This window comes from Neoarius graeffei, chromosome 4, assembly GCF_027579695.1.
Source record: "Neoarius graeffei isolate fNeoGra1 chromosome 4, fNeoGra1.pri, whole genome shotgun sequence".
Classification (NCBI taxonomy): domain Eukaryota; kingdom Metazoa; phylum Chordata; class Actinopteri; order Siluriformes; family Ariidae; genus Neoarius; species Neoarius graeffei.
In genome coordinates, this window is record NC_083572.1 from 71492865 (window position 1) to 71517996 (window position 25132).

The window sequence follows — 25132 nt, forward strand, 5'->3', positions numbered from 1 at the left end:
GAGTCACTCGGCAGCATCACCAACACCTTGTCTCCCTCATTGAAACTCTGAGCATGAGCCCTGCGGTCGTAGTAGGATTTCTGGCGCTGCTGGGCTTGCTCAAGGTTCTGCTGTGCCAGTTCTGCCATGCTCTTCAGCCTCTCACGCATCTGCAACACATAAAGAGTGTCCTGAGATGGTGGGGTCTCCTCCTTCATCCAGGTCTCTTTCAGGAGTGCCAGGGGGCTTCGAACGTCACGTCCGTAAAGCAATGCGAAAGGTGCAAATCCAGTTGAGGCCTGCGGCACCTCGCAATAAGCAAATGGAAGGTAGGGGAGCCAGTTGACCCAGTCAGAGCCTGATTCATCCACAAACTTACGTAGCATCTGCTTAAGGGTCTGGTTGAACCGTTCAGTCAGGCCATCCGTTTGTGGGTGATAAGGGGTGGTCCGTATACCTTTTATGCCTAACAACCCATACACCTGCTTGAGAAAAGTTTAGACATAAAGTTGAACCCCTGGTCAGTTATTATGGCTCTAGGAAACCCCACCCTTGAAAACAACTGGATTAGACACATGGCAACAGTCCTAGCCTTAACAGCTTTAAGAGCAAAAACCTCTGGATATCTCGTAGCGTAATCAGTAATCACAAGCATGAACCTATTCCCAGCTTTGCTGCGCTCAAGGGGACCTACTACGTCCATACCCAACTGCTCAAAAGGGATGCCCACTATAGGAAGAGGTTCTAAGGGGACCTTAGGGGGAGCTCTGCTTGCAGTTTTCTGACACTCAGGACATGTCTTACAAAAATCTGCAATGTCTTTTGCCATACTTGGCCAATAAAAATAATGGCTGATTCTGGCAACAGTTTTATGTTTGCCCAAATAGCCTGCCCATGGTATGGAATGGCCCAAGTCAAGGACTACCCCCCTAGCCTTCAATGGAACCACCATCCTGGCCTCAACCCCTCCCACTTTATGCAAAACTCCATCTTTGATAGCAAAACCTTGCCCTGGCATCTCCTCCCCAACACTGAGCTGAGCCTGCCGAAACAAAGGGCCAATATCTGGGTCTTGCTGCTGCATTAAAGCCATATCTTGGGGAATTTTTACAGAGACATCTGCCAGCTCTGGACAAGGATCCTCCTGACTACCAGAAACTCCAAACTGGAACTTCTCCTGTATCCTCTGTCTTTTTGACTTACGGCTCTTACCAGGCAGAGCCTCAACATCTGCATTGAAAAAGGGCAAAGCAGAAAGTGGAGTTTCCTCCTCGCTACTCTTAGCCATTGCCCTCGTCACAGCCACATTACACTCATTATTACCAGCTACGAGCTCACACAAAGGAAAATCCTGACCCAAAATCATGGGATAAGTTATCCACTACCCCGACATCCAAGAAATAAGGCTGTCCCAAAACCTTCACATACACACTTGCAGTAGGGTATGACCCTTCATCTCCGTGCACACACTTTAACTGGGTCATCACAGCATAATTATGAAGTTGAGCTGAAACATAATTAGCATTGACTAGAGACTGCATGCTGCCAGTGTCAACCAGTGCCTTAACCTCCCGCCCATTTAACACTACAGTATGAAAGCTAAGAGCTACCGACTTTCTGGGGGTGCTAGCTCTAGGTACTGTACAAATGTTGGACTGGGTGGCATTGTTTGGGCATTTGGGCTTAATATGACCTTCCTCACCACACTGAAAACACACAGGTACTTTGGAGCTACTGGGGTTAAAAGTAGGGTTGGACCTAACAGCAGAGTTATAATTCTGGGGACCACTCTTACCACCCACAGACGTCTGGCTGCTGTTGAACTTCTTTGGCGGTCCACTGCTGCTCTTTGTGGGTGGAGGATGACGTTGGGGCCTGCTGGAGTCTTTGCCTGCCCTCCATTGGGCATAGGTCCATGGCTGCATCTTCCGCCGGGCTGCCACAAAGACATTTGCCAGGGAGGCAGCTTTGGCTGCTGAGACCAGGTCATGTTCTCTGATCCACACCTGGAGGTCTGGGGATGTCAAATGAAGGAACTGTTCCAGGATTATCATTTCTCCAATCTGCTCCTTGGTGTGCTTCTTGGGCTGGACCCATCGTTGATACAGGTCTCGCAGGCGGGTGTACAACTCCTTCGGTGACTCCTCCTCCTTCACCTCAACACCTCTGAAGTTCAGCCGGTAGGTCTCCTTATTGATGTTGTACTTGGCCACCAATACGGCCTCCTTCAGCTTGTCATAGTTCAGGGCGTCGTGCTGGTCCATAGCAACATAAGCGGCCCTAGCCTTGCCCGTCAGGAGGGGCGCCAACCTTACTGCCCACTCAGTTGTTGGCCACTGACACGCCACGGCCACTCTTTCAAATGTGACCAAGTAATGCTCAACGTCATCTTGCTCACCTAGACACTGCAATCTGGGCTTCCTCTAAACCATGGTCCTTACTTGGCTGTTGGAGCGAGGTGGCTCTGCTGACGATGGAGATGATGGTGGTGGGTGCTGTGGCGTCACATCAGCACCGCTGTCTGGCACACCAACTGCTGCATCTGGGACCGGTGTGGTTCTGGTGTGTACTTCCTGTTGCAGGAGGCTAAACTGGTGTTGAAGGGTTTGCCAATGGCTTTCCTGTCGCGCAGCTTCCTGCTCCAGCTTGACGTCGCATGCTTGTTGCTGTGCCATCATGGACCAGAACATGTCTCGCAGCTCCTGCACCGACATGTCTTCAGCCACCTTGGCCAGTTCAGAGTCATTGCTGTCGTCTCTGCCACTGGCCCCGCTTTCTTGCTGAACAGGTTTCCGCTCACCAGTTTTCTTCGGCCCCATCACATCAGCCGGTATTGCCACCCCAAGGACACGAAGATCGTGGAGGGAAAATGAAAAAATAATCTGCCACAAAAAAATTGAAAAACTCTCTGCTGCCCTCTAGGCCTTGATCCCACTTCTGACACCAGTTGTAACAGGATGGATGTGCGGGCACCACTAGGGGCGAATGGATCAGACCAAAAACAGAGGGAGAGGACAAAAAAAATCCATGCAAGAGTTTTTATTTTTAAAACTTAGTGGCAATTTTTAGCCAAACAATGTTCAAAACATACTGTTCCCTTTTTTTGGTATTTTTGATATTTTAAAAAAATAGATTTGTACAAAAATAGATTTTCAAAAAGAAAATACAAAAAGTTGTCAACTAGAATGTCCCAGAAAATATTTGCTATGTCTCTTTAAGAGCAGAGAACCACCGGCAGCAAAGTCAATGTCAAAACAAACTCACCACATGAAATCAAACGCTAGACTAAAGACACAGGACTAGACTAAAATACATAAAGAAGGTGACCAGCACCATTCTGACATAAAAGGGAAACACATAATCACCAAACACAAACAATAACATTACAGACTCTGATGCATCATAAGGACATTCTACAATATTTAAACAAGTTGACAACATAAAAACATTAAGACTAAACATTGCAAAACATCACCAAAATACAGAGATATAGAAGCAGCTTGATCAGGGCCATCTCCGTCTTCTCTATGACGTTCTGACAAGATGGACCGGACCAATTGCGGCCGGAACGAAATAAATAAGTCTCTGTTTCATGTCGGCACTCTTTTGCCACCCGCAGGACGCGACAAGACAGTTCATCACCATGACAAAAAACGGTATGCTACTTTTTTTTCTTTTCAGCACCTAAGTCTCTGCAGCAACTTGGTACATTAAAAAGAAACATTAAAAATAGTCTGTGTTGCATTTTTCTTTCCATAAATATCTTTGGTGAAACAGTGTTCATGGGCAAAAGAGTACCAGCAAAGTTTAACGTCTTAGCGTTTAACTCAAAGTTCCTGGAGTTGCCAGTCAGCATGTATGTGTGTGTATTTAGGCACAGGGAGGCAGTGAAACAAGGGCTGCCTCGCAGCCGCGAGGCAAGGGAAATGTGCGGTCCGTCCATGACCGTCACACACGCCTGCAGCGCATAGGGCGGCGCCGATCTCCATAGCCCTCGGTCTCTCGCCTATTACATAGCTAGGGTTACCTCTGGTAACCGCAATAGTTTGACTCCCCACTTGCATCTGTATTGCAGCATGCCTTGCCAGATGGCAGTAGGTACCATTTTTATGATGGTCTTTGGTATGACCCGACTGTGAGTCAAACTCACGATCTCCCGATTGAGAGGCAGACACGCTAACCACTAGGCCACTCACCGGTACAGTAAGGGGCAAACCCGGCTGTATTTCCTGAGGAAGCTGAGGTCCTTTAGAGATTGCCAGCATTCACAGTGGTGTTAAAGGCTGTGTTCTTGCCCCTACACTCTTTGGGATCTTCTTTGCTGTGCTCCTGAAGCATGCCTTTGGTACCATGACAGAGGGGCTCTACCTGCATACCAGATCAGATGGTAGGCTAGTCAACCTTGCCTGGCTTAGAGCCAAGACAAGGGTTTGTGAAGTCCTTATCAGAGATGTACTGTTTGCTGATGATGCAGTAGTTGTGACACACACTCAGCAAGAACTCAAGTCACTGATGAGCTGCTTCTCCAAGGCCTGCAAAGACTTAGGGCTGACCATCAGCCTAAAGAAGACAAACGTCTTGGACAGAATACAGAGGCATCATCTGTCATCACCACTGATGATTACAAACTAGATGCCATCTACCAGTTCACCTACCTCAGATCCACCATCACCAACAACCTTTCTCTGGATACAGAAATGGACAAAAGGATTGGGAAGGCAGCTACAACGCTTGCTCGTCTCACCATTCGAATGTGAAACAACCCCAAGCTGACAGTGAAGCCTTAGATGGTTGTGTACAATACCTGTATCATTAGCACATTTGCTATATAGAAGCAAGTCATGGACTACATATACCAAACAGGAGAGAAGACTGAACACCTTCCTGGGAGGACCTTGCAGCCAATCGCACGAGGTGGAGAAAAACCCTGACCCAACATCTCAAGACGGGAAGAGAAACTAAGGAACGCAGCAGCAGAAAAGCAGGCACGCAGAAAGGAACACAGCAATTCCATTAGACCAGAGACTACACACAAATGTAACCTTTGCAGTAGAGACTGTCATTCTCGTATTGGTTTCTTCAGTCACAAACGACGCTGCTCCAGCCAAGAAAACAACTAAGATGCACTACCCATGGTCATCACTGATTGACATAGGTTGCCAGCATTATTTTCTATGCTGTAGTATACTGTGGGGCAGTATTAAAAAAAAAAAAAAAAAGATGCTATGCGGCTAGACAAGCAGGTCAGGTGAGCTGGCTCTGTACTCGCCATGGAGATGGACTCTCTGGTGACGGTGACAGAGAGATTGACCCTGTGCAAATTGCTGCCTATCATGGACAATAACAGCCACCCACTGCACACCACTATAATGAAGCAAAGGAATATGTTCAGTGGCAGAATGTTGTCACAGAGCTGCTCAACGGACATACTTACAGGATCTTTTGTCCTTAGAGCTATTAGTCTCTTTAACTCTTCCCAGCTAAGGTGGGGGTAAAATGAGTACACCGCCTGATGCTCTGTTCTCTGCTTTTGCTTGATTTCACTGGCTTATATTAGCCCTGCTTACTCTGCAACAAAGTCACTTACTTTATTTGTTTGTTTGCTTGCTTGTTTGTTTCTATTATCTCCATATGCACTGGACAATGTAGTTTATGTCCTTCATATGATATGCTTACATATAGTACATTTACTCCATACAGGTTATTTCTAACTGAGCGTATGGTCATTTACTGTCATTGTGCAATCTTTTGCACTGTTGAATTATTTATCTACTGCACCAACAATCTTCGTATGTACCAGACTTTGTAATTCAATTCCTTGTGCACCTTATAGTGTTCTATCTATCTATCTATCTATCTATCTATCTATCTATCTATCTATCTATCTATCGAGAGAGAGAGAGAGAGAGAGAGAGAGAGAGAGAGAGAGAGAGAGAGAAAAAATACGCTGAGCATTTTGTAGGGTTTTTATTTGATTTGTTGATTTGCTTTTACTTCATGTTAAAGCCTGATTATGTGAGAATTGGTATTTTTTGCTCCTGGCCCCCCTCCCCAACAGTTGTGGAGTGTAATTCACTTCTGCATCATTGTCTTAAAGGAGATACACAGAACTATGGCCTCACTTTTTGTTTATAAATGCCTCGAGACCTCAAGAATGGCATAGGAATAGTTTTAAGCGTTAACAATAAATCTAATATGGTAATTTTTACAATTAAAATGATTAATATAGGTAGCGTTCTGAGTGAATGACCTTGACATCCGTAATGTCACAGCAGGAAGTCTATCAGTCTCATCGCCATTTTCGCTATACTAAAACACAGAGCTGACTGCAACTTCAAGCTTCCATTTTGAGCTAATTTATTGCCATTCCACGTAGATGTATTGCTGGCGGGTGCAGCAACATGACAGAAGGTGGATTTACATTGCATTCATGGCCTAAGAATGTTCAAACTGCAAAGATTTGGACGCGTTTTGCGAGAAGTTTATGGTCACATTGGGCGCCTATGAAGTGGTCTCTCCTCTGCTCTGCACATTTTACTGAAGACTCATACGAGACCTCTGATCTGTTGAGGAGCATTGGCTATAAGCCCATATTGAAAGAGGGTGCAATACCAACAATTAAAGGAAAAGAAAACTACAAGAAAAGGAAAGTAAGTTCAGTTGCACCATTTCTCCCAGAGCATGAGCCGAGGGTTGTTGCTAAAACCCAGGACGGAACATATCACTTGGGCAGTGACCCCATAGTTGTTGATAAAACCGGTGACGTCCCGTCCCGGGTTTTAGTAATTGCCTGAGCCGAGCAGTAATGGCGGAGTACTCAGTATGGAGAAAATGGAGAATGAGTGGAATCTTGCTTGTGAGTTTTGGGGATTAACTTCTTTTAATAGTATCTCTGAGCCCTCCAAATTTCATTAAAATCTGAGATGGTCGAGCATAACCTATTGTTGATTTGGCATGGAATGACCCATATCTGTTTTATATGATCTACTATAATAAATAACTGAAAAGACAACTGCTAAGCATTCTGAAGTGTTTATTAGAAGTTTCCATTACAATTTGGCGTCCCTGGGTGGGCCCTATGCATCTGATCCTCGGACGACGGGACACTCCCAAGGCTACGTTGCGGAGCTAACTCGGACGAGAGACCAGACCGTCAGGGCTCACCGAACCAGTAAGTGATAACTTTGCATTCTTATGTAAAGAAATTAGTGGAAACAGTATTTAAAGACTGATATAAGAGATGGACAGAAGTTTGTCCAAGCCAGGAGGACTGCTAAGCTGTGGTATCATCAATATGTTTGCAGAAACGGATAAAACACAATTTTGAGACAATAAACCGCGAGTAGTTTATTGGGTTGTGTAAGAGAATTATCCGCCTAAGTGACAACTGGGTAACGGCTCACCTACTTGAGAGAGGGAAGTACGGGTGCGTGTCTCGACGGACTCACGTTCAGCGATTTGTAACTGGGAAAGAATTGAATCTTGCTCTCTTTGTTCTGTGTGAACAACTGGCCCATCGTAGGAACGGGATAGAGAGGTTCAATCACGAAGTCGCCAAAACACACCGGTGTGCACGCAAAATATTGATGAATTAACACTGTCCTCCTCCAAATTCTGAAGCAGAGAAATAGATCTTGTACACATGCATGAGCTGTCTTTGAGGTTGTTGTGCTAAACGATACCTACTTTTAGCTTAAGGTAAATGTCAGATAAATTGTTTACTAATAAGAACATACCTAAAGAATTATTGTGTCGCATTTTTGGACATAGTCCAACTTGTTCTTCTAGTGATCCTAATAAAAACTCAGCCATTGTTGTCATAACCTATTAATATAACAGTGTACAATGAGGAACAGAAACAGTAAATTAGGGAAAGAAAAGAAAAAGCAAGTAAGCCTGAGGCTACATGTGCTATAATAAGAATTGGATGTTCCTATGACAGCCCAAACATCCAGTTTATGAAAACCTCGTATGGCGAGGATTGTTTCGCACAGTTTGACATATGGGTAAAGGACTTAGGATTCCCTGAGAAGGGCAGTTTTAGTCCCAGGCAGATAGAACAGTTAGAAGAAAAGTTGAAACGGAAGGAAAAAGAAGGGTCTGCAGATAATGTTAAGTTCTTAGGGAACTGGAGGGCGTTTTCTGCATGGAAAGAAGAAACACTTATAGTGGGGCAAAAAAGTATTTAGTCACCAATTGTGCAAGTTATCCCACTTAAAAAGATGAGAGAGGCCTGTAATTTTCACCATAGGTATACCTCAACTATGAGAGACAAAATGAGAAAAAAAAAATCCAGAAAATCACATTGTCTGATTTTTAAAGAATTTATTTGCAAATTATGGTGGAAAATAAGTATTTGGTCAATAACAAAAGTTCATCTCAATACTTTGTTATATACCCTTTATTGGCAATGACAGAGGTCAAACATTTTCTGTAAGTCTTCACAAGGTTTTCACACACTGTTGCTGGTATTTTGGCCCATTCCTCCATGCAGATCTCCTCTAGAGCAGTGATGTTTTGGGGCTGTCGCTGGGCAACACGGACTTTCAACTCCCTCCAAAGATTTTCTATGGGTTTGAGATCTGGAGACTGGCTAGGCCACTCCAGGACCTTGAAATGCTTCTTACGAAGCCACTCCTTCCTTGCCCGGGCGGTGTGTTTGGGATCACTGTCATGCTGAAAGACCCAGCCACGTTTCATCTTCAATGGCCTTGCTGATGGAAGGAGGTTTTCACTCAAAATCTCACGATACATGGCCCCATTCATTCTTTCCTTTACACGGATCAGTCATCCTGGTCCCTTTGCAGAAAAACGGCCCCAAAGCATGATGTTTCCACCCCCATGCTTCACAGTAGGTATGGTGTTCTTTGGATGCAACTCCACATTCTTTCTCCTCCAAACACAACAAGTTGAGTTTTTACCAAAATGTTCTATTTTGGTTTCATCTGACCATAGGACATTCTCCCAATCCTCTTCTGGATCATCCAAATGCTCTCTAGCAAACTTTAGATGGGCCTGGACATGTACTGGCTTAAGCAGGACATGATGTCTGGCACTGCAGGATTTGAGTCCCTGGTGGCGTAGTGTGTTACTGATGGTAGCCTTTGTTACTTTGGTCCCAGCTCTCTGCAGGTCATTCACTAGGTCCCCCCGTGTGGTTCTGGGATTTTTGCTCACCGTTCTTGTGATCATTTTGACCCCACGGGGTGAGATCCTGCATGGAGCCCCAGATCGAGGGAGATTATCAGTGGTTTTGTATGTCTTCCATTTTCTAATAATTGCTCCCACAGTTGATTTCTTCACACTAAGCTGCTTACCTATTGTAGATTCAGTCTTCCCAGCCTGGTGCAGGTCTACAATTTTGTTTCTGGTGTCCTTTGACAGCTCTTTGGTCTTGGCCATAGTGGAGTTTGGAGTGTGACTGTTTGAGGTTGTGGACAGGTGTCTTTTATACTGATAATGAGTTCAAACAGGTGCCATTAATACAGGTAATGAGTGGAGGACAGAGGAGCCTCTTAAAGAAGTTGTTACAGGTCTGTGAGAGCCAGAAATCTTGCTTGTTTGTAGGTGAACAAATACTTATTTTACCGAGGAATTTACCAATTAATTCATTAAAAATCCTACAATGTGATTTCCTGGATTCTTTCCCCCCCATTCTGTCTCTCATAGTTGAAGTGTACCTATGATGAAAATTACAGGCCTCTCTCATCTTTTTAAGTGGGAGAACTTGCACAATTGGTGGCTGACTAAATACTTTTTTGCCCCACTGTAAGAGAGAGTACAAAAGAGAGAAATAACAAGCAGGGCTCTCACCCTCTTCTCAGTGTTTGAAATTTTAGATGGACCCTGACCTGGAGTCTGCCCCACCACCCCGACACACACTGCCTCCTCAGCAAGGCGGAGCATCACTCCTACAAGCGCCTCACCCACAGAAAGGGGGAGAAGTCGAGACAAAGCAAAAAAAAAAAAAACTGAGCCTCTGGAATCTCTCCCAGCTTACCAGCCGCCTCCAGCGTCAGCGCTTCTCCTCACTTCTCCATCATACACGAGATCCGGTCTTGCATATGGCGACGGAAGAGACACCCTCCTGGACCTGACCACATGCTCACCAGTGGGTCCACAAGGCCATAACCTAAAGTCTGAAGTCCTTCATCTTCCAATGGTGGAAGTGGCTGGAGCTGATGGCGTGCTTCTAATCCACAGACCCTGGACGACAGCTGACATGAAGGAAAGCATGGTTTCTCTTCCCAATGTGAGAGAGGTAGGAGGAAAGAGATTTGGTAATGAGCTGTTGATATTTTGCAGAGAATTCCGACCGACCACCCATGAACTTAGCCGCCTAATCATGACCAAGATGGGTATAGATTGGAACAAGGTTTCCAGAGAGTGGCCAGAAGCTGACCAGCGGATGGCAATAGTGAGTACAGAAATACCCTCACTGCTCTCTGCTCGTCTGATCGAAGCTTTTCCCTTGAACATAGACATGACTAAGATCAGTATGTGTAAGCAAGAAGATGGTGGTGTCAGCGTTTCTCGCTCGTCTCACCGCCACGCACGAGAAACACAGTGGCCTGACCAGACCCGTGACCCTGGCTGGAGTGGAAGGCACTCCTGAGGTCTGGGAAGTGTACCTGCGGAACAGTTTCATGAACGACATGAATCCAGCAGTGGCCAGGTCATCTGTCTCCTGTGGGAAACTGCCAGCCTCACCAAGATTGAGCCATACGCTGTGCATGCAGAAAGGCTGCTGAAAGAGAAGAAGAAGACAAAGTCAGCACAAAGAGACCAAGACCTACACGCCACCACTCTCACACTTCTCCAGACTGTTCAGCCTAGACAAAGATGAAGAGGTTGAGGTAGGGGCCGAGGCAGGATGACCTGGGGTGACTCATCCTGGATAAAAGGCGCAACCTGCTACAACAGCAATCAGAAGGGACACATTGCTCGAGATTGTCTCCACAGTAGCAGGCAGAAGCCCCATGAGGAGTACAGCAAAGCAGACTGACGGGCGGACTCCGGGAACGGGCCCCGCACAGAGAACAGGGGAGGTAACGCACGCACACACACACACACACACGATGATACACATAGACAGGAGCATTCACATAACGTTAAACACATTAGTAGCAACACCTGCATGCAACAGCAAGACTACACAGAAACGCCCGATACACCAGTCCAGATAGATACACCTGAAGTTGCATTAAGTTTGTTAAAATACACAACTACTCCCTTCTCCAAATTCCCTTGTATGCCCCTCACTGTATGTGGGCATGTGTTAACCTTTTTTGTAGATTTTGGAGCAGGACACTCAGTCATACAACATGGGGTACTTCCAGCAGACCCACTGCTCAGCTCAAATTAAATTCAGACGATGGGCATCTCAGGACGACCTGTAGCCGAAACTTTCTCAGTCAACCTCCCATGTAAAAGCCAGGGAGGAATAGTTACGTCCCACTCATTCCTCATCTCACATACATGTCCAGTAAATTTGTTAGCACGCGATTTAATGTGCAAATTAGGAGTAAATCTCACGTCCACTCCAGATGGACTAACTATTGAAGTAACTGAAATGTGTGGTGTGCAGTATGGGTTTGGAAGCCCCCTGTATGTGTATGTCTGGCGGCTCTGCTCAGATCAAATCACACAAACTCCAAAACACCTTGTACAGCTCGCATACTTGAACACCTCATCAGTTGACACAGATTATATGAAAGAGGAAGATTTGCATTGCACAGCACATGTTCACCAAGGGCAAGATGTAGAGTTTGAAAAGACTTGGTTTGCAGACCCCCATGTACGTGAAAGATTGACCCTCAAAACTATGTATTGGTCTAAACATTATTGCGCTGTGCAGGTCCATTTTACTCGTTGTCCAAACAGCTGCATCAATGTTCATCGCAGTGTTCTCAAACATGTTATACACGGCCTCATGTCAGAGGACTCTGAGATCGACTGCTGCCAACATGATGTCTTTGACATCGTTAATTCTATATCCCATGTCTCATTAGCAAAGCCACGACCCGGCCATTGGAAAGACGTGGGGAAGTGGGTCAAGAAGTGCGCAGTCAATGGCAATGAATGGTCCCAAACAGAGGACCCTAGTGTGTTGTTTTGCCAAAGGCTTGGGGTCTCCAAACAAAGTCATGCTATGTGTGTGCATGTTAAGCGCAGCGTAATATTAGCCACTGATGACCGGGATCCTGGGGACCCCGGCCATAGTGACCTGTTTGTCTCCATTTCCACAGGCATAACTCCAGCAGAGGTGCACCCCAAATTGGCAGGAGTTCCAAATTCCGTTTGGGCGAAGGGTAAACATGATGTAGGCCTAATAAAGAATGCTGAACCAGTGGTGATCACCCCCAAATCAGATTTCAGGCCTAGACAGACCCAGTACCCACTCAAACCAGAAGCAGTTGCAGGTATAAGACCGGTCTTTGATTCGTTGCTGAAGGCAGATGTAATTGTCCCTTGCAAGGACTCTCCAGTGCGCGCTCCTATTTTACCCAGTTAAGAAGGCAAGAAAACCGTCCCAGCCCGATGAGTGGAGGTTTGTCCAAGATCTGCAAGCAGTCAATGCTGCAGTTGTCCCACGCGCACCTGACATCCCTAAAGAGCGCTCTGCAGACCACACCCACTCAGATTGCCTGACCCCAATAAACCATTTGTTCAAACTGTAGATGAAAAGAAGGGTTTCATGACCTCTGTTCTTTTGCAGAAGCACGGGGATAGATTAAGACCTGTAGCCTACTTCTCCAGCAAACTAGACCCAGTAGCGGCTGGACTTCCTGTTTGCCTGCGTGCAGTTGCTGCAGCTGAAAAGGCGGTAACTGCTTCCAGAAATATTGTGGGGTATTCTAACCTCACCCTTTGGTCCCACATGCTGTCTCCCTGCTTCTGTTGGAGAAAAAGACATCACATTTGTCAGCACAGAGATGGTTAAAGTATAACACTGTCATACTTGATATGCCTAACATCACTGTGAAACGTTCTGTTCTGAATTCTGCCTCTCTTCTCCCTACAGAGGACGATGGAGGACCACATGACTGTGTTGCTCTCACTAACGATTTTTGTTTCCCCAGGGCAGACTTGAAGAGCGACCCTTTAGGAAAATACAGACATGGTCCTCTATGTGGATGGTTCAGCCTCCAGAGACCCAGAGACGGGAAAGAACAAAGTAGGTTTTGCCGTAGTCTCAGATCACAAGGTCCTCAAGGCATTGTGTCTGTCTTCAAACCTGTTGGTGCAGGCCGCAGAGCTCTGTGCCCTTATTGAGGCAAGCAAATTGGCTGCAGGGCAATCTGTCAATATTTTTATGGACAGCAGGTACGCATTTGGTGTTGTGCACAATTTTGGCACCATTTGGAAACACAGAAATGTTCTCACTAGCACAGGATCTCCCATTGCACATCATAAACTGGTCTCTGAGTTGTTGGGTGCTATTCTACTCCCTAGAGCCATTGCTGTGTGCAAGTGTGCTGCCCATACTAATAATACTGATCTTGTGTCTCAAGGAAATGACAGGGCGGACACGGCAGCTAAGTGTGCAGCCTCAACTTTTAGTTCACCCTCTAACCATGCTTTTCCTCAGGTTTCTACCCCCTGTTTACAGCTAGCGGACGTTCAGAGCACTGCCACTCAGGACGAGAGACGAGTCTGGAAACAGGCCGGCTGTATCTTTGCAAACTTGGTCTGGGTTTGTCCCTCGGGCCGTCACTGTCTACCAAAACACATGTTCCCTTTCTATGCAGAATTGGCACATGGGCTCACTCATGTGTCGAAAGGGGGGATGGTAGCAGAAGTAACAAAGAGATGGTTCACAAAGGGGTTTTCAAATTACGCTGTGAAATTTTGCAAGCAATGCTTGATATGTGCACAACATAATGCAGGTCAAGGTATCAAACTAACTCAAGCAGCACACCCAATACCAGACAAACCATTTGATCATCTCCAAATGGACTTCATTGAACTGACACCTAGTGAAGGGAAAAGGTATTGCCTGGTAATAGTTGACATGTTTTCAAAATGGGTTGAAGTATTCCCCACAGCTGAACAAGACTCAGAGGCAGTAGTCAAAGCACTCCTGAGAGATATAATTCCTAGGTAGGGTATACCTAGCAAAATCTCAAGTGACAATGGAACACCCTTTGTTAATGCAGCCCTAAAGAAAATAGGAGCATTCCTAGGGATAGACCTGAAACAACATTGTGCCTACCATCCTGCCAGTGCAGGAGCAGTAGAGAGGGAAAATGGGTCCCTTAAAATAAACTAAGCAAAGCTTGTGCAGAAACAGGGCTAGGATGGACAAAGGTCCTCCCTGTAGTGCTCACACAAATGAGGATGCAAATTAGGCCTAAACATGGGTTAAGCCCATTTGAAATTCTGTTTGGACGAGTACCCAACACGGGGATAGGGCCAGCCCAAGGAACACTGCCGAACACCACACTGTGTGATGATGCAAATGTTGAATTACTGTGCAACGCTGTCCTCTGCTTTGAAATCTATCCACAAACAGGTAAAAGAAGCACTTCCCAAGCCCTCTGAGGGACCTCTGCACGATCTACAACCAGGGGATTGGATAGTGGTGAAGGACTTCCGACGAACCAAGTGGAACAAGCCACGGTGGAATAGCCCATTCCAGGTCCTGCTCACGACCCCAACGGCAGTGAAGGTCACAGGCAGAGTGACGTGGATCCACACTAGCCACTGCAGGAGGGTTCCTGAATCGGCTGAACAGGAGGAAGAGGAAGGCCTAAGTGACCCAGACGCTGACTAAAGCTCGTGAGGAAGAAAGGCATCACTACATGGAACAGTGCAAGTATCACATCAATCATGCACGCACCCGAGAATTAGTGGACACTGGAAGGTGTAACCCATTAGGAGACGGGCTGTGGCTCCTTATCACGGATGAAGAGGTCAGGGTGACAGCTCCAGGAGGACAATCCCAGCAGACAAATCTGAATGACACCAACGAGGAGAAAGAAGTGTTAATTGAGTACATCTTAGCACAGAACCCCAATCATAAGGTGAGACAAGTGGTAACCTGAGACTCAGGAGGAAAGGTAAGCGATTATCATTTAGAAGGTGCCTCACATGTCCGCTTTCCCACCTTGATCCAAACCACGTGGTGAGCAAGTTCCGTGGAACCGAGCACTGCAGCACAGTTGCACTGTTGCACCCTCAATAGAGAAGAGTATTTCAGTATCTAGTCAGTAAACTGGTTTCAGAAGTCCCGAGTTTCTCCAAGCCCCGGTGAGGTGGGACGAGGGCTGATAGGGCGTGCCCGCCCTCTGAGCACCAATACACATCAAGAAGGGCAAGGGTTAACTCGGAGACATAGTTAACATAAAATGAAGGGGATAAATCATTATAAGCTAGGTCCAGTCGTCAGCCTGAGCATCCTGATCCTGCTGGGGCTCACGGGAGGATTCGTGTGGTGGTCGATACAGGGAACCCAGGCTGACACAGAGTCGAAGACAATTGATTTAGTGGATGGAAGACTCTGATTCCACCCATCATACCGGTCCTGGGTTTAGTGATTGTGATGCTATGTTAGCTCCCTGCTTTCTGTCAATGTTGTATGTCTGTGTTTCAGAGGCAGCTGACAAATACTGGTTACCAGATGGTGAAAATAGACACAGATGACTTGCCTGACTGGCCTCTAAACCCACACAAAGACTATAACCCACCGTTTGATGACATCAGCACAGCTGACATGAAATTAGCCCTAACTTAAAACACACTAATTTTGGTTGTTTCCTGTTCTATTGTTTCCTGATCTATGTATATAGCTTGCTAGCATTAACTTAAGACAGGGGTCATCAAACTACAGCCCGCGGGCCGACTCTGGCTCGCCACCCCCCTTTGACCGGCCCCCAGCCCCTCTGCCCCCCACCACTTGAACCGGCCCTATGAGGCAATCCCCAAAAGTGGTCATGGCCTATTTTTTTAAATTGCTTTTTGGCAAAAATTAACATGTCTGCATCTTGTATTTTGTTGAGTTTATCAATTAAAATTGATATTTAGTTATAAAATGAACTATTCATATTTTCCGAATTTTCATCAAGCAGTGACAGGCAGCGCACGCGCAGAGAACGGTCAGTGTTCAGGACAGCAAAATGGCTAGCAGCAAGCGAAAAGTTGACAGAGAGTGCAGAGTTTTTAAAGAACAGTGGACCACCGATTATTTTTTCGTGTAAGGACCGTGCAGTTTGTCTTGTATGTAAAGAAAGTGTGTCGGTTTTCAAAGAATATAATCTGCATCGTCACTACGAAACCCGCCACAAAGAGTATGCTAGTTTGCGAGGGCAAACAAGAGAAGACAGGATTCGGAGGATGAAATGCGGACTGGCTGCACAACAGAATGTATTCCTTCGCCAAACCCAGATCAACCAGGCTGCTGTCCGAGCTAGCTATAAGGTAGCTCACCTACTAGCTACCCATGGAAAGCCGTTTACTGATGGGGACTTTGTTAAAGTATGCATGCTTGCTGTGGCTGAGGAGGTGTGTCCCGACAAGAAGGATGCGCTCAACGCAGGGAGCCTCTCCGCACCTACTATGACCAGGCGAACTGAAGATTTGGGGGACAACGTGTATGACCAGCTGAATGAGAGAGCGTCAGAATTCCAGTTTTTTTGCTTTGGCCATGGATGAGAGCAATGACGTGCAGGACACAGCACAACTGCTGTGATCTATTGCTCATATTATTATAATTTCACTGTTTTTTTTTTAATTTATTTATTTTATAGGCCTATTTATTCGACCTTTATTAAGTGCTGCACACAATTATTATTAATATTATTAATAATATCAACAGGCCTACCTACAATTTATAATTTTCCACTCACCTTTGCCAGTGTCAATCACCTCAACTAGGCAGATGTTTCTTACCTTGACAGCTTTTATGTTATTTTTATTAGAAAATAAATAAATGGAATATCTGTGGTATTTCAAATTAAAACAAAGTGTGAAGACTCAATTACTACTTTTGCAAACCACTAGTAAAGATAAACAAACATGTGCCAGAAATCAAGTGTTGATATAGTAGTGTGGATATAGTAGTGGGGATGGCTGTGCCAGGCTAGTAATCTCTACTACACAATGAGGCCTGCTGGTGGTCATATTTGTCTGGGTCATACAATTCTATGTTATATAGCTGACTCGACCCCGGCCCCCCATCACAGTCAAGAACGACAATGTGGCCCCCAGAGAAAAAAGTTTGGTGACCCCTGACTTAAAGGTGCAGTACGAGATTTTGGAATAACTGTTCCCGCAAGCCATATTTTGAAAAGAAATGCGCCCGCCCTCGCCATGCTCCCACCCCCCGCGTCTCCACCCCTCCTCCCCCTCCCCCCGCGTCTCCACCCCCCTCCCTACCCGCGCCTCCAAAGCACATGAACGCGCATTGCCAGTTCCCGAGCGTTCATGGTTGTCGCGAGGACTGTTTGCATTAGCTCAGTGTGTTTCAACCACTGTTAACGCGGAAGGAGAGATCATCAGGTGTGCCGTGGCGTCTTCTCAGGTAAGACTGAACAACATCGTAGTGAAAGTAACCAACTAACATGATTATCGTTTCAAGAAATATTTGTCTGCATACTACATTAGAAGTTGACTTTTCACTTGTTTTCATACTTGTTATACCTAATCTAATTGTAGTAAGACTGATATGTCGGGGGTTTTGTAGCAGTCACCGCCCTAGCCCAAGCAGTGTTCATGGCTAAGGTTCATGTTGATAGCTCTAATCTGCATTTTACTATTGTTTTTTCGCGGAACAGTCCCAATTCATAAATAAACAAGAGTTATTGTTTGTGCCACATACAGCTAAGCTAACAAATCGTTTGTATGCATGAAATAAATACCATGGAAAAACTACCATCAAGGACATAATACGACTATACGCATTAGTATAACAATCCGTTTCAGCTAACTTTGCAAATCATGCTAACTTAGCAAAACCTACATTGTGGTCCGTATCATCGGTTATGCTCTCGCTGCCAGGGTGTACACTTCTTAAAACGACAACACTGTCCTATCTGAAAATGTAATAAATACATAATGTTATCTTACCTATCGAGTAGAAACAGGGCCACCATTGCATCGGTTTGAAGTCCTTTTTGTCGTTTGAGTCGCCGCCAGCTGTCGAACGCTGCGGCAATGTTCACTCTGGTCTTGGCTCATCCTTTTTCATAAAGTTTCCTGACAGTTGCCTTTTCAAATACAGATTTTCGTTTTCTTTTTTGACCAGTTGTGTGCGTCTGTTCTGCCATAGTGTTATGTAATTACTGTAGGCCAGTATCTAGATAAAATGGGCTAGTATGGTAGGCTATCTATCCATTGCTTTGAAATGGCTTAGTTCACCTGGAGTGGTCCCTGCGCATACTGTACACGCAGGGGTGGGGGTGGGGCGGTGAGGGTTGGGGGGGGGGGGTTTGGGGTCGCGGGCTTCAGTCTGATTGACGTGTCAGTATCCAATCATTTTGAGGCGGTTACCTCGATAGGATTTGATGGCGTTTTTCCTTTATTTTACACTGTAGACTAGATTAAAATATTTCGTTTTTGGGTCAAACCTTCTATTGTACTGCTTGCAACATGGGTGTGAGGAGCTTTTCAAGCAATATGGTAAAAAAATACTCCTGAAAAAAATCTTGTACTGCAACTTTAAGACGTCTATGTCTTACAAAAAGAGCCTTAGCATTATCCCTGTACACTCATCTCATTTCATTATCTCTAGCCGCTTTATCCTTCTACAGGGTCGCAGGCAAACCGGAGCCTATCCCAGCTGACTATGGGCAAAAGGCGGGGTACACCCTGGACAAGTCGCCAGGTCATCACAGGGCTGACACACAGACACAGACAACCATTCACACTCACATTCACACCTACGGTCAATTTAGAGTCACCAGTTAACCTAACCTGCATGTCTTTGGACTGTGGGGGAAACCGGAGCACCCGGAGGAAACCCACGCGGACACGGGGAGAATATGCAAACTCCGCACAGAAAGGCCCTCGATGGCCACGGGGCTCGAACCCGGACCTTCTTGCTGTGAGGTGACAGCGCTAACCACTACACCACCGTGCCGCCCCCTGTACACTCAATGACGTGTTAAGTCGAATCTCTCTGGGAACTCTTACCACTGAAATTGTGTACATTTCTTTCTTTAGCAATTATTATCCTGTAGGATAAAAAGGGGGGAAATGTGAGGGAAATTTAGTGGATGAACATTCCTATTCTCTGTGTTTCTGTATGTTGAGCTCAAGTGGCCTAGTGTACTGAGAAAGTTGTTTTTCCCATGTTGTAATCGCCTTTCTGTGGCCTTGGTGGTGATAAGCAGGGTGCCTGAGTACTCCCTAACTACACATCTGCCTGCACATATCGGAGCATTCCGGATGCACTCATTAGCAAAGCTTCATAGAAAATCTTGAGCTAATCACGTACAGCTGTGAGCAGTAAGTGAATGCCTTTAGAGTATAATAGATAACAGCCACAAAAACACAACTCAGAGTGCGCGTACTCTCGGCATCATCAGAAGTGGTGTCTTCTTCTCTTCTTCTTCTTTTTCTATTTTATATATCTATGATCTACTATAATAACTGAAAAGACAACTGCTAAGCGTTCTGAAGTATTTATTATAAGTTTCCATTACAACCCTTTAGAATTTTCTATATTTCTGCATAAATATGACCTAAAATATCATCAGATTTTCACACAAGTCCTAAAAGTAGATAAAGAGAACCCAGTTAAACAAATGAGACAAAAATATTATACTTGGTCATTTATTTATTGAGAAAAATGAGCCAATATTTCATACCTGTGAGTGGCAAAAGTATGTAAACCTCTAGGATTAGCAGTTAATTTGAAGGTGAAATTTGAGTCAGGTGTTTTCAATCAATGGGATGACAATCAGGTGTGAGTGGGCACCCTGTTTTATTAAAGAACAGGGATCTATCAAAGTCTGATCTTCACAACATGTTTGTGGAAGTGTATCATGGCACGAACAAAGGAGATTTCTGAGGACCTCAGAAAAAGCGCTGTTGATGCTCATCAGGCTGGAAAAGGTTACAAAACCATCTCTAAAGAGTTTGGACTCCACCAATCCACAGTCAGACAGATTGTGTACAAATGGAAGAATTCAAGACCATTGTTACCCTCCCCAGGAGTGGTCGGCCAACAAAGATCACTCCAAGAGCAAGGCGTGTAATAGTCGGCAAGGTCACAAAGGACCCCAGGGTAACTTCTAAGCAACTGAAGGCCTCTCTCACGTTGGCTAATGTTAATGTCCATGAGTCCATCATCAGCAGAACACTGAGCAACAATGGTGTGCATGGCAGGGTTGCAAGGAGAAAGCCACTGTTCTCCAAAAAGAACATTGCTGCTCATCTGCAGTTTGCTAAAGATCACATGGACAAGCCAGAAGGCTATTGGAAAAAATGTTTTGTGGATGGATGAGACCAAAATAGAACTTTTTGGTTTAAATGAGAAGCGTTATGTTTGAAGAAAGGAAAACGCTGCATTCCAGCATAAGAACCTTATCCCATCTGTGAAACATGGTGGTGGTAGTATCATGGTTTGGGCCTGTTTTGTTGCATCTGGGCCAGGACGGCTTGCCATGATTGATGAAACAATGAATTCTGAATTATACCAGCGAATTCTAAAGGAAAATGTCAGGACATCTGTCCATGAACTGAATCTCAAGAGAAAGTGGGCCATGCAGCAAGACAACGACCCTAAGCACACAAGTTGTCTCATTTGTTTAAATGGGTTCTCTTTATCTACTTTTAGGACTTGTGAAAATCTGATGATTTTTTAGGTCATATTTATGCAGAAATATAGAAAATTCTAAAGGGTTCACAAACTTTCAAGCACCACTGTAATACTGTTTCTGTAACAATCTTGTTAGATGTAAAGTTCGTGCTAACCACAAAAACCTCGGCAGCATCAAAACAATGTTATGTCTTGAAATCTTATGTCTTGAGGTCAATTAAATTAACCTTACAAATCCAGGATGTCCCTGACACAAAGTGATGCAAACTTGCGTGTCAAGCTTGCCAACAATGTTCGACAGCAACCCACCCAAGAGCACTTATTCCTAGTATTGATGTCCGTGTGTTATCTCGAATGTTTGATAACATCACCTCGAGATGTAGCTAGCAGCTATACCTCTGTCGAAATGGACTGGCTTATGATCAAAAACTAGTGAGCTGACAACACTTAACACAGCCAAATCTCAAGCAAGTGAAACAACACAAGAAATAGCAAGATAGTGAATGTAATATTACTTACTAGGTCAACAGAAAGAAGGCTAGCTCAGCATCTGTTTTACAGCCTTTTATCTCACCAACAAGTAAAAGCCAGTCCAAGATTTACTTGTCTTGTCTCTTGCTTGGTCACTCTATCTTTTGCCATGATGTCAGTACTGAGAATACCGATCTAGATTATTTTTATAGTTATTAGCTAGCTGAATACTCTGTAGTTGATGGTGTGTAATGTGGTGCTGTAAAGCATTACGCAGTTCTCACAGGAGGTCAGTTTTCATGAGAGCTCTCTCCAGGATGCTGACAAGAGTTACACAGTGCTATAACTGGCGAACAGGGCATGGAGTCAGGATGGAAGACAAGCCATTCTCCCCATTACAAGTCAATGTGCCATCAAAATGATTTTGCAGCTGATATTTTAAGGTAAAAATTCTACCTAATGTTGCATTAAGATACTTCCAACAGAGTTATTCATAAAATTGTTGTCAAGGATGGGATGAAGACAGATGTATGTGCAGAAGATAGTTTATTTAATAAAAGTAACAACAGGCAAACAATCCATGTCAGTGAGCAGAAATCATAAACGTTAAACAAGCAGAAGTTCGGGCGAGGCACAAACAGACTATCTAGGGCAGAGACGAAAGCACAATCAATAAACAGGAACAGGAATAAGGAAAGCAGGAGATTGAAAGGGAAACACGGCTCGGTAAAATGTCACTATGAATTCAATACTTCGCACTGAGCGTGTGTTAAAGTCTTTATATAGACACGCTGATGCGCCTTAATCCTGTGCAGGTGTGCATCATTAACGGCGCATGTATGAGAGTCCACTCGGCATGCGCGCAGTCCGGAGCGTGCCTGAGAGTCTGACAGATGCATGCGCCACGGCGCACAAGTGTGACAGAACCATTGAACATGGAATTGAAAGTCGCACTGAGGATGACCGTGATTGTTTACAGTTTCTGCTGCAGTACACAAGTGGACAGCCACATGAGTTGGTGAAGAGCTGCATTCACATGCCACCTTCAACAGGCTACACCAAAGCAAAGCAAATGTTAAAGGAATATTTCGGTGATGACTACAAGATTGCAGAGGCATACATAAAGGAAGCCTTGGACTGGCAGACAGTCAAGCCAGAAGATGGCACCGCACTACAGTCCTTCTCATTGTTTCTAACTGGTTGCTCCAACACAATGGCAGATATTAGCTACATGGAAGATTTGGACAATGCAGCTAGCATAAAGGCATTAGTTAGCAAGCTCTCCTACAAACTCAAAGAATCCTGGAGAAAGTTTGCCTGCGACCTGCAAGAAAAGACAAAGAAAAGAGTAAATTTCAAGGACTTTGTTGACAAGCAAGTCAAGTACTTATTGCATCCTCTGTATGGAAACATAAAAGAAAATGCCTCCAACACAAAGGATTTAGTCTGACAGAAACCAAAAGCACAAAATACGGAAACGCCTAAAGTCAAAAAGGTTTTCACAACATCCATTGCCTCATCAGCGGAAAATAAAGATAAGAAGGAAAATGAGGAGAACTCAACATCAGACAAAATAAAGGTTGTTTCAGTGGATGCCAATGGCAAACCAGGTCTTTACTGCAATGGAGAACATCACAGCTTCACAGTCTGCAGAGTATTCAAGAGCAAGCCACACAAGGAAAAACTTGAGTTTTTGAGAAGCAAAGGTCTGTGCTTTGCATGCTTGAAACATGGTCACATAAGTAGCAGCTGTAGAGAGAAGGCTCAGTGTCAAGAATGTTCTCGTTCGCATCCAACCCTGCTGCACATTACATTCAAAGACTCAAAGGGAGAAGCAGCAAAAGAAAGTAATGATCAGCAAGCCGTAACCTCTTGTCCAAATCCCAGAAATTTGTGGTGTCACCAGGGCTGGTAAAGAAGATTGTTTTCTTTCAATCATTCCAGTACAGGTCAAGGCACAGAAAGGAACCAAGATAGTGGCAATGTACACATTTTTGGATCCAGGAAGCTCTGCTACCTTTGCTACAGAGTCACTAATAAATGAGCTGAACATGAATGGACGCCACACAAGCATCTCATTGCGAACAATGGGAAATGAGTCTGTGGTGAACACGTGCATCGTGACAAGCCTGGAAATCAGTAGCCTGGAAGGTGACCAGTTTATTGAGCTTTCAGAAGTGTTTTCCCAAAAGGCCATTCCTGTGACTAAGGATAATATCCCACGCCAAGAGGATGTCATTAGTTGGCCTCACCTAAAAGATGTGAAACTTCCCACCATTGAAGCAGAAGTTGGATTACTAATAGGAGCTAACGTTCCCAAGACAATGGAGCCACTTCAGGTGGTGAGTGGTGTGGATGATGGACCGTATGCCGTGAGAACAGCATTGGGCTGGACAGTAAATGGATCTCTTAAAGGAAAAGGCAACTTTTGTACAAAACCAGGTGTGTAATAGGAGAAAAACATATACGTAAATCAATTCCGTTAATTATTTCCATTATATATCGAACATGAAAAAATATTTTTAACTTTGAAATCATGAATTGACACAGAGGAGCTGAAGTTGGAGGAGGCAGCCATTTTGAGATTGTGGGCAACTATAAACCAATCAGAATCTTTCGTTAATGCGCCTCCCTCTGATCTGTGATGTCACTGGGCCCATGAAAACAGTGTTTACAAGCAGATCACTGTGATTAGGAGTCCCGGCGGGTGGCTTGTATTCGATTCGTTTATATCCCGACCTTGTCAGCTGTCAGATTTATGTTCATGGACCCGGTAAGCTGGTAAATAATATTTTTTTTTCTTTACCAAATTCTAACAGAAAACGAGAGCGCCCGAAAGGGAAAACCGAGCCGAGCCGCTTCACGCATGTGCAGTAGGCTTGGTAGGACAAATCCAAATAGGAGTCATTTAGGATTCAGCCATGTTTTTGCTCCGTGTTTTTACTCAACCAAAGTTACAGTATTATGAGCTTTAAGTTGCATAAATAAAACCATTTGGTGAAACTTTGAAGAAGCGATTGTACTGGTTTTTTACCTTATTACCATGAAGCACTGAAGAGTTCTTTTCAGTGGTGGGCCGCATGATGTCACGCAGTAGATCAATATGGCGGAACACATCTTCGCTGAGCTCAGCGCAAGCCCATATTATTAAAAGTTAAAAGATACTGTTATGCGGTCTGTTCTTTCTCTATAAATTCCATGATCGATTACTTTATATATTTATCTATCTATTTGTGGTGATTTTGTACAAAAGTTGCCTTTTCCTTTAAAGGAGGAAATGATGGGCTGAAGAGGAATATATCGGCAGCGGTTACAGCAAACCGAATCTCAGTAGCTAGGCTAGAAAAGCTTTGGCATCAACAATTCAAGCTGGACTTTCCCGATACAGGGCAGAATGAAGACATTGAAATGTCCAAGGAAGATTACCAGTTTATTAACATGGTGTCTCAATCATCACAACTGAAAGATGGTCATTACAGTATTTGCCTTCCACTGAGAAACAAAATCACTGTGCATGCCAAACAACAGATCAGTGGCAGAGCAATGGGTACTGAACTTAAGAAAGAGATTTTCTAAAGATGCAGATACAGAATATGTTGCATTTATGGAAGACATTGTCAAGAAAGGCTATGCAGTGAAAATAGACAGTGCTGAATGTGAACCGACTGAGGGAAGAACATGGTATCTGCCTCATCATGGAGTTAGACACCCGGTCAAGCGAAAGATGCGAGTTGTCTTCGATTGTGCAGCGAGCTTTGCAGGAACATCACTAAATCAGCAGCTCCTACAAGGACCAGACCTGACAAGTTCGCTAGTCGGGGTCCTCACAAGGTTCAGACAAGAAACCATAGCCATTATGGCTGATGTGGAAGCCATGTTTTGCCAAGTTGGAGTCAAAGAGGAAGACACAAATCTACTAAG

At 44.7% G+C, this 25132-nt stretch overlaps 1 protein-coding gene across 9 annotated transcripts in view; it reads right to left on the reverse strand.

Annotated features, from left to right (window-relative positions):
* LOC132885201 (peptidyl-prolyl cis-trans isomerase FKBP5-like) overlaps nucleotides 1-25132 on the reverse strand; it is a 75380-nt gene that overhangs the window by 22666 nt on the left and 27582 nt on the right. For 7 of the 9 annotated variants that reach the window (XR_009654566.1, XR_009654565.1, XM_060919592.1 and 4 more), the window contains one exon: nucleotides 10611-10726. The exons of the other annotated variants lie outside the window; for them this stretch is intronic. Coding sequence is in view for 5 of the 7 variants with exons in the window: in XM_060919592.1 (XP_060775575.1) it covers nucleotides 10611-10726 (116 nt within the window). In the remaining 2 variants the exon portion in view is untranslated. The remainder of the gene's footprint in view (nucleotides 1-10610; nucleotides 10727-25132) is intronic. 9 annotated transcript variants of the gene reach the window in all.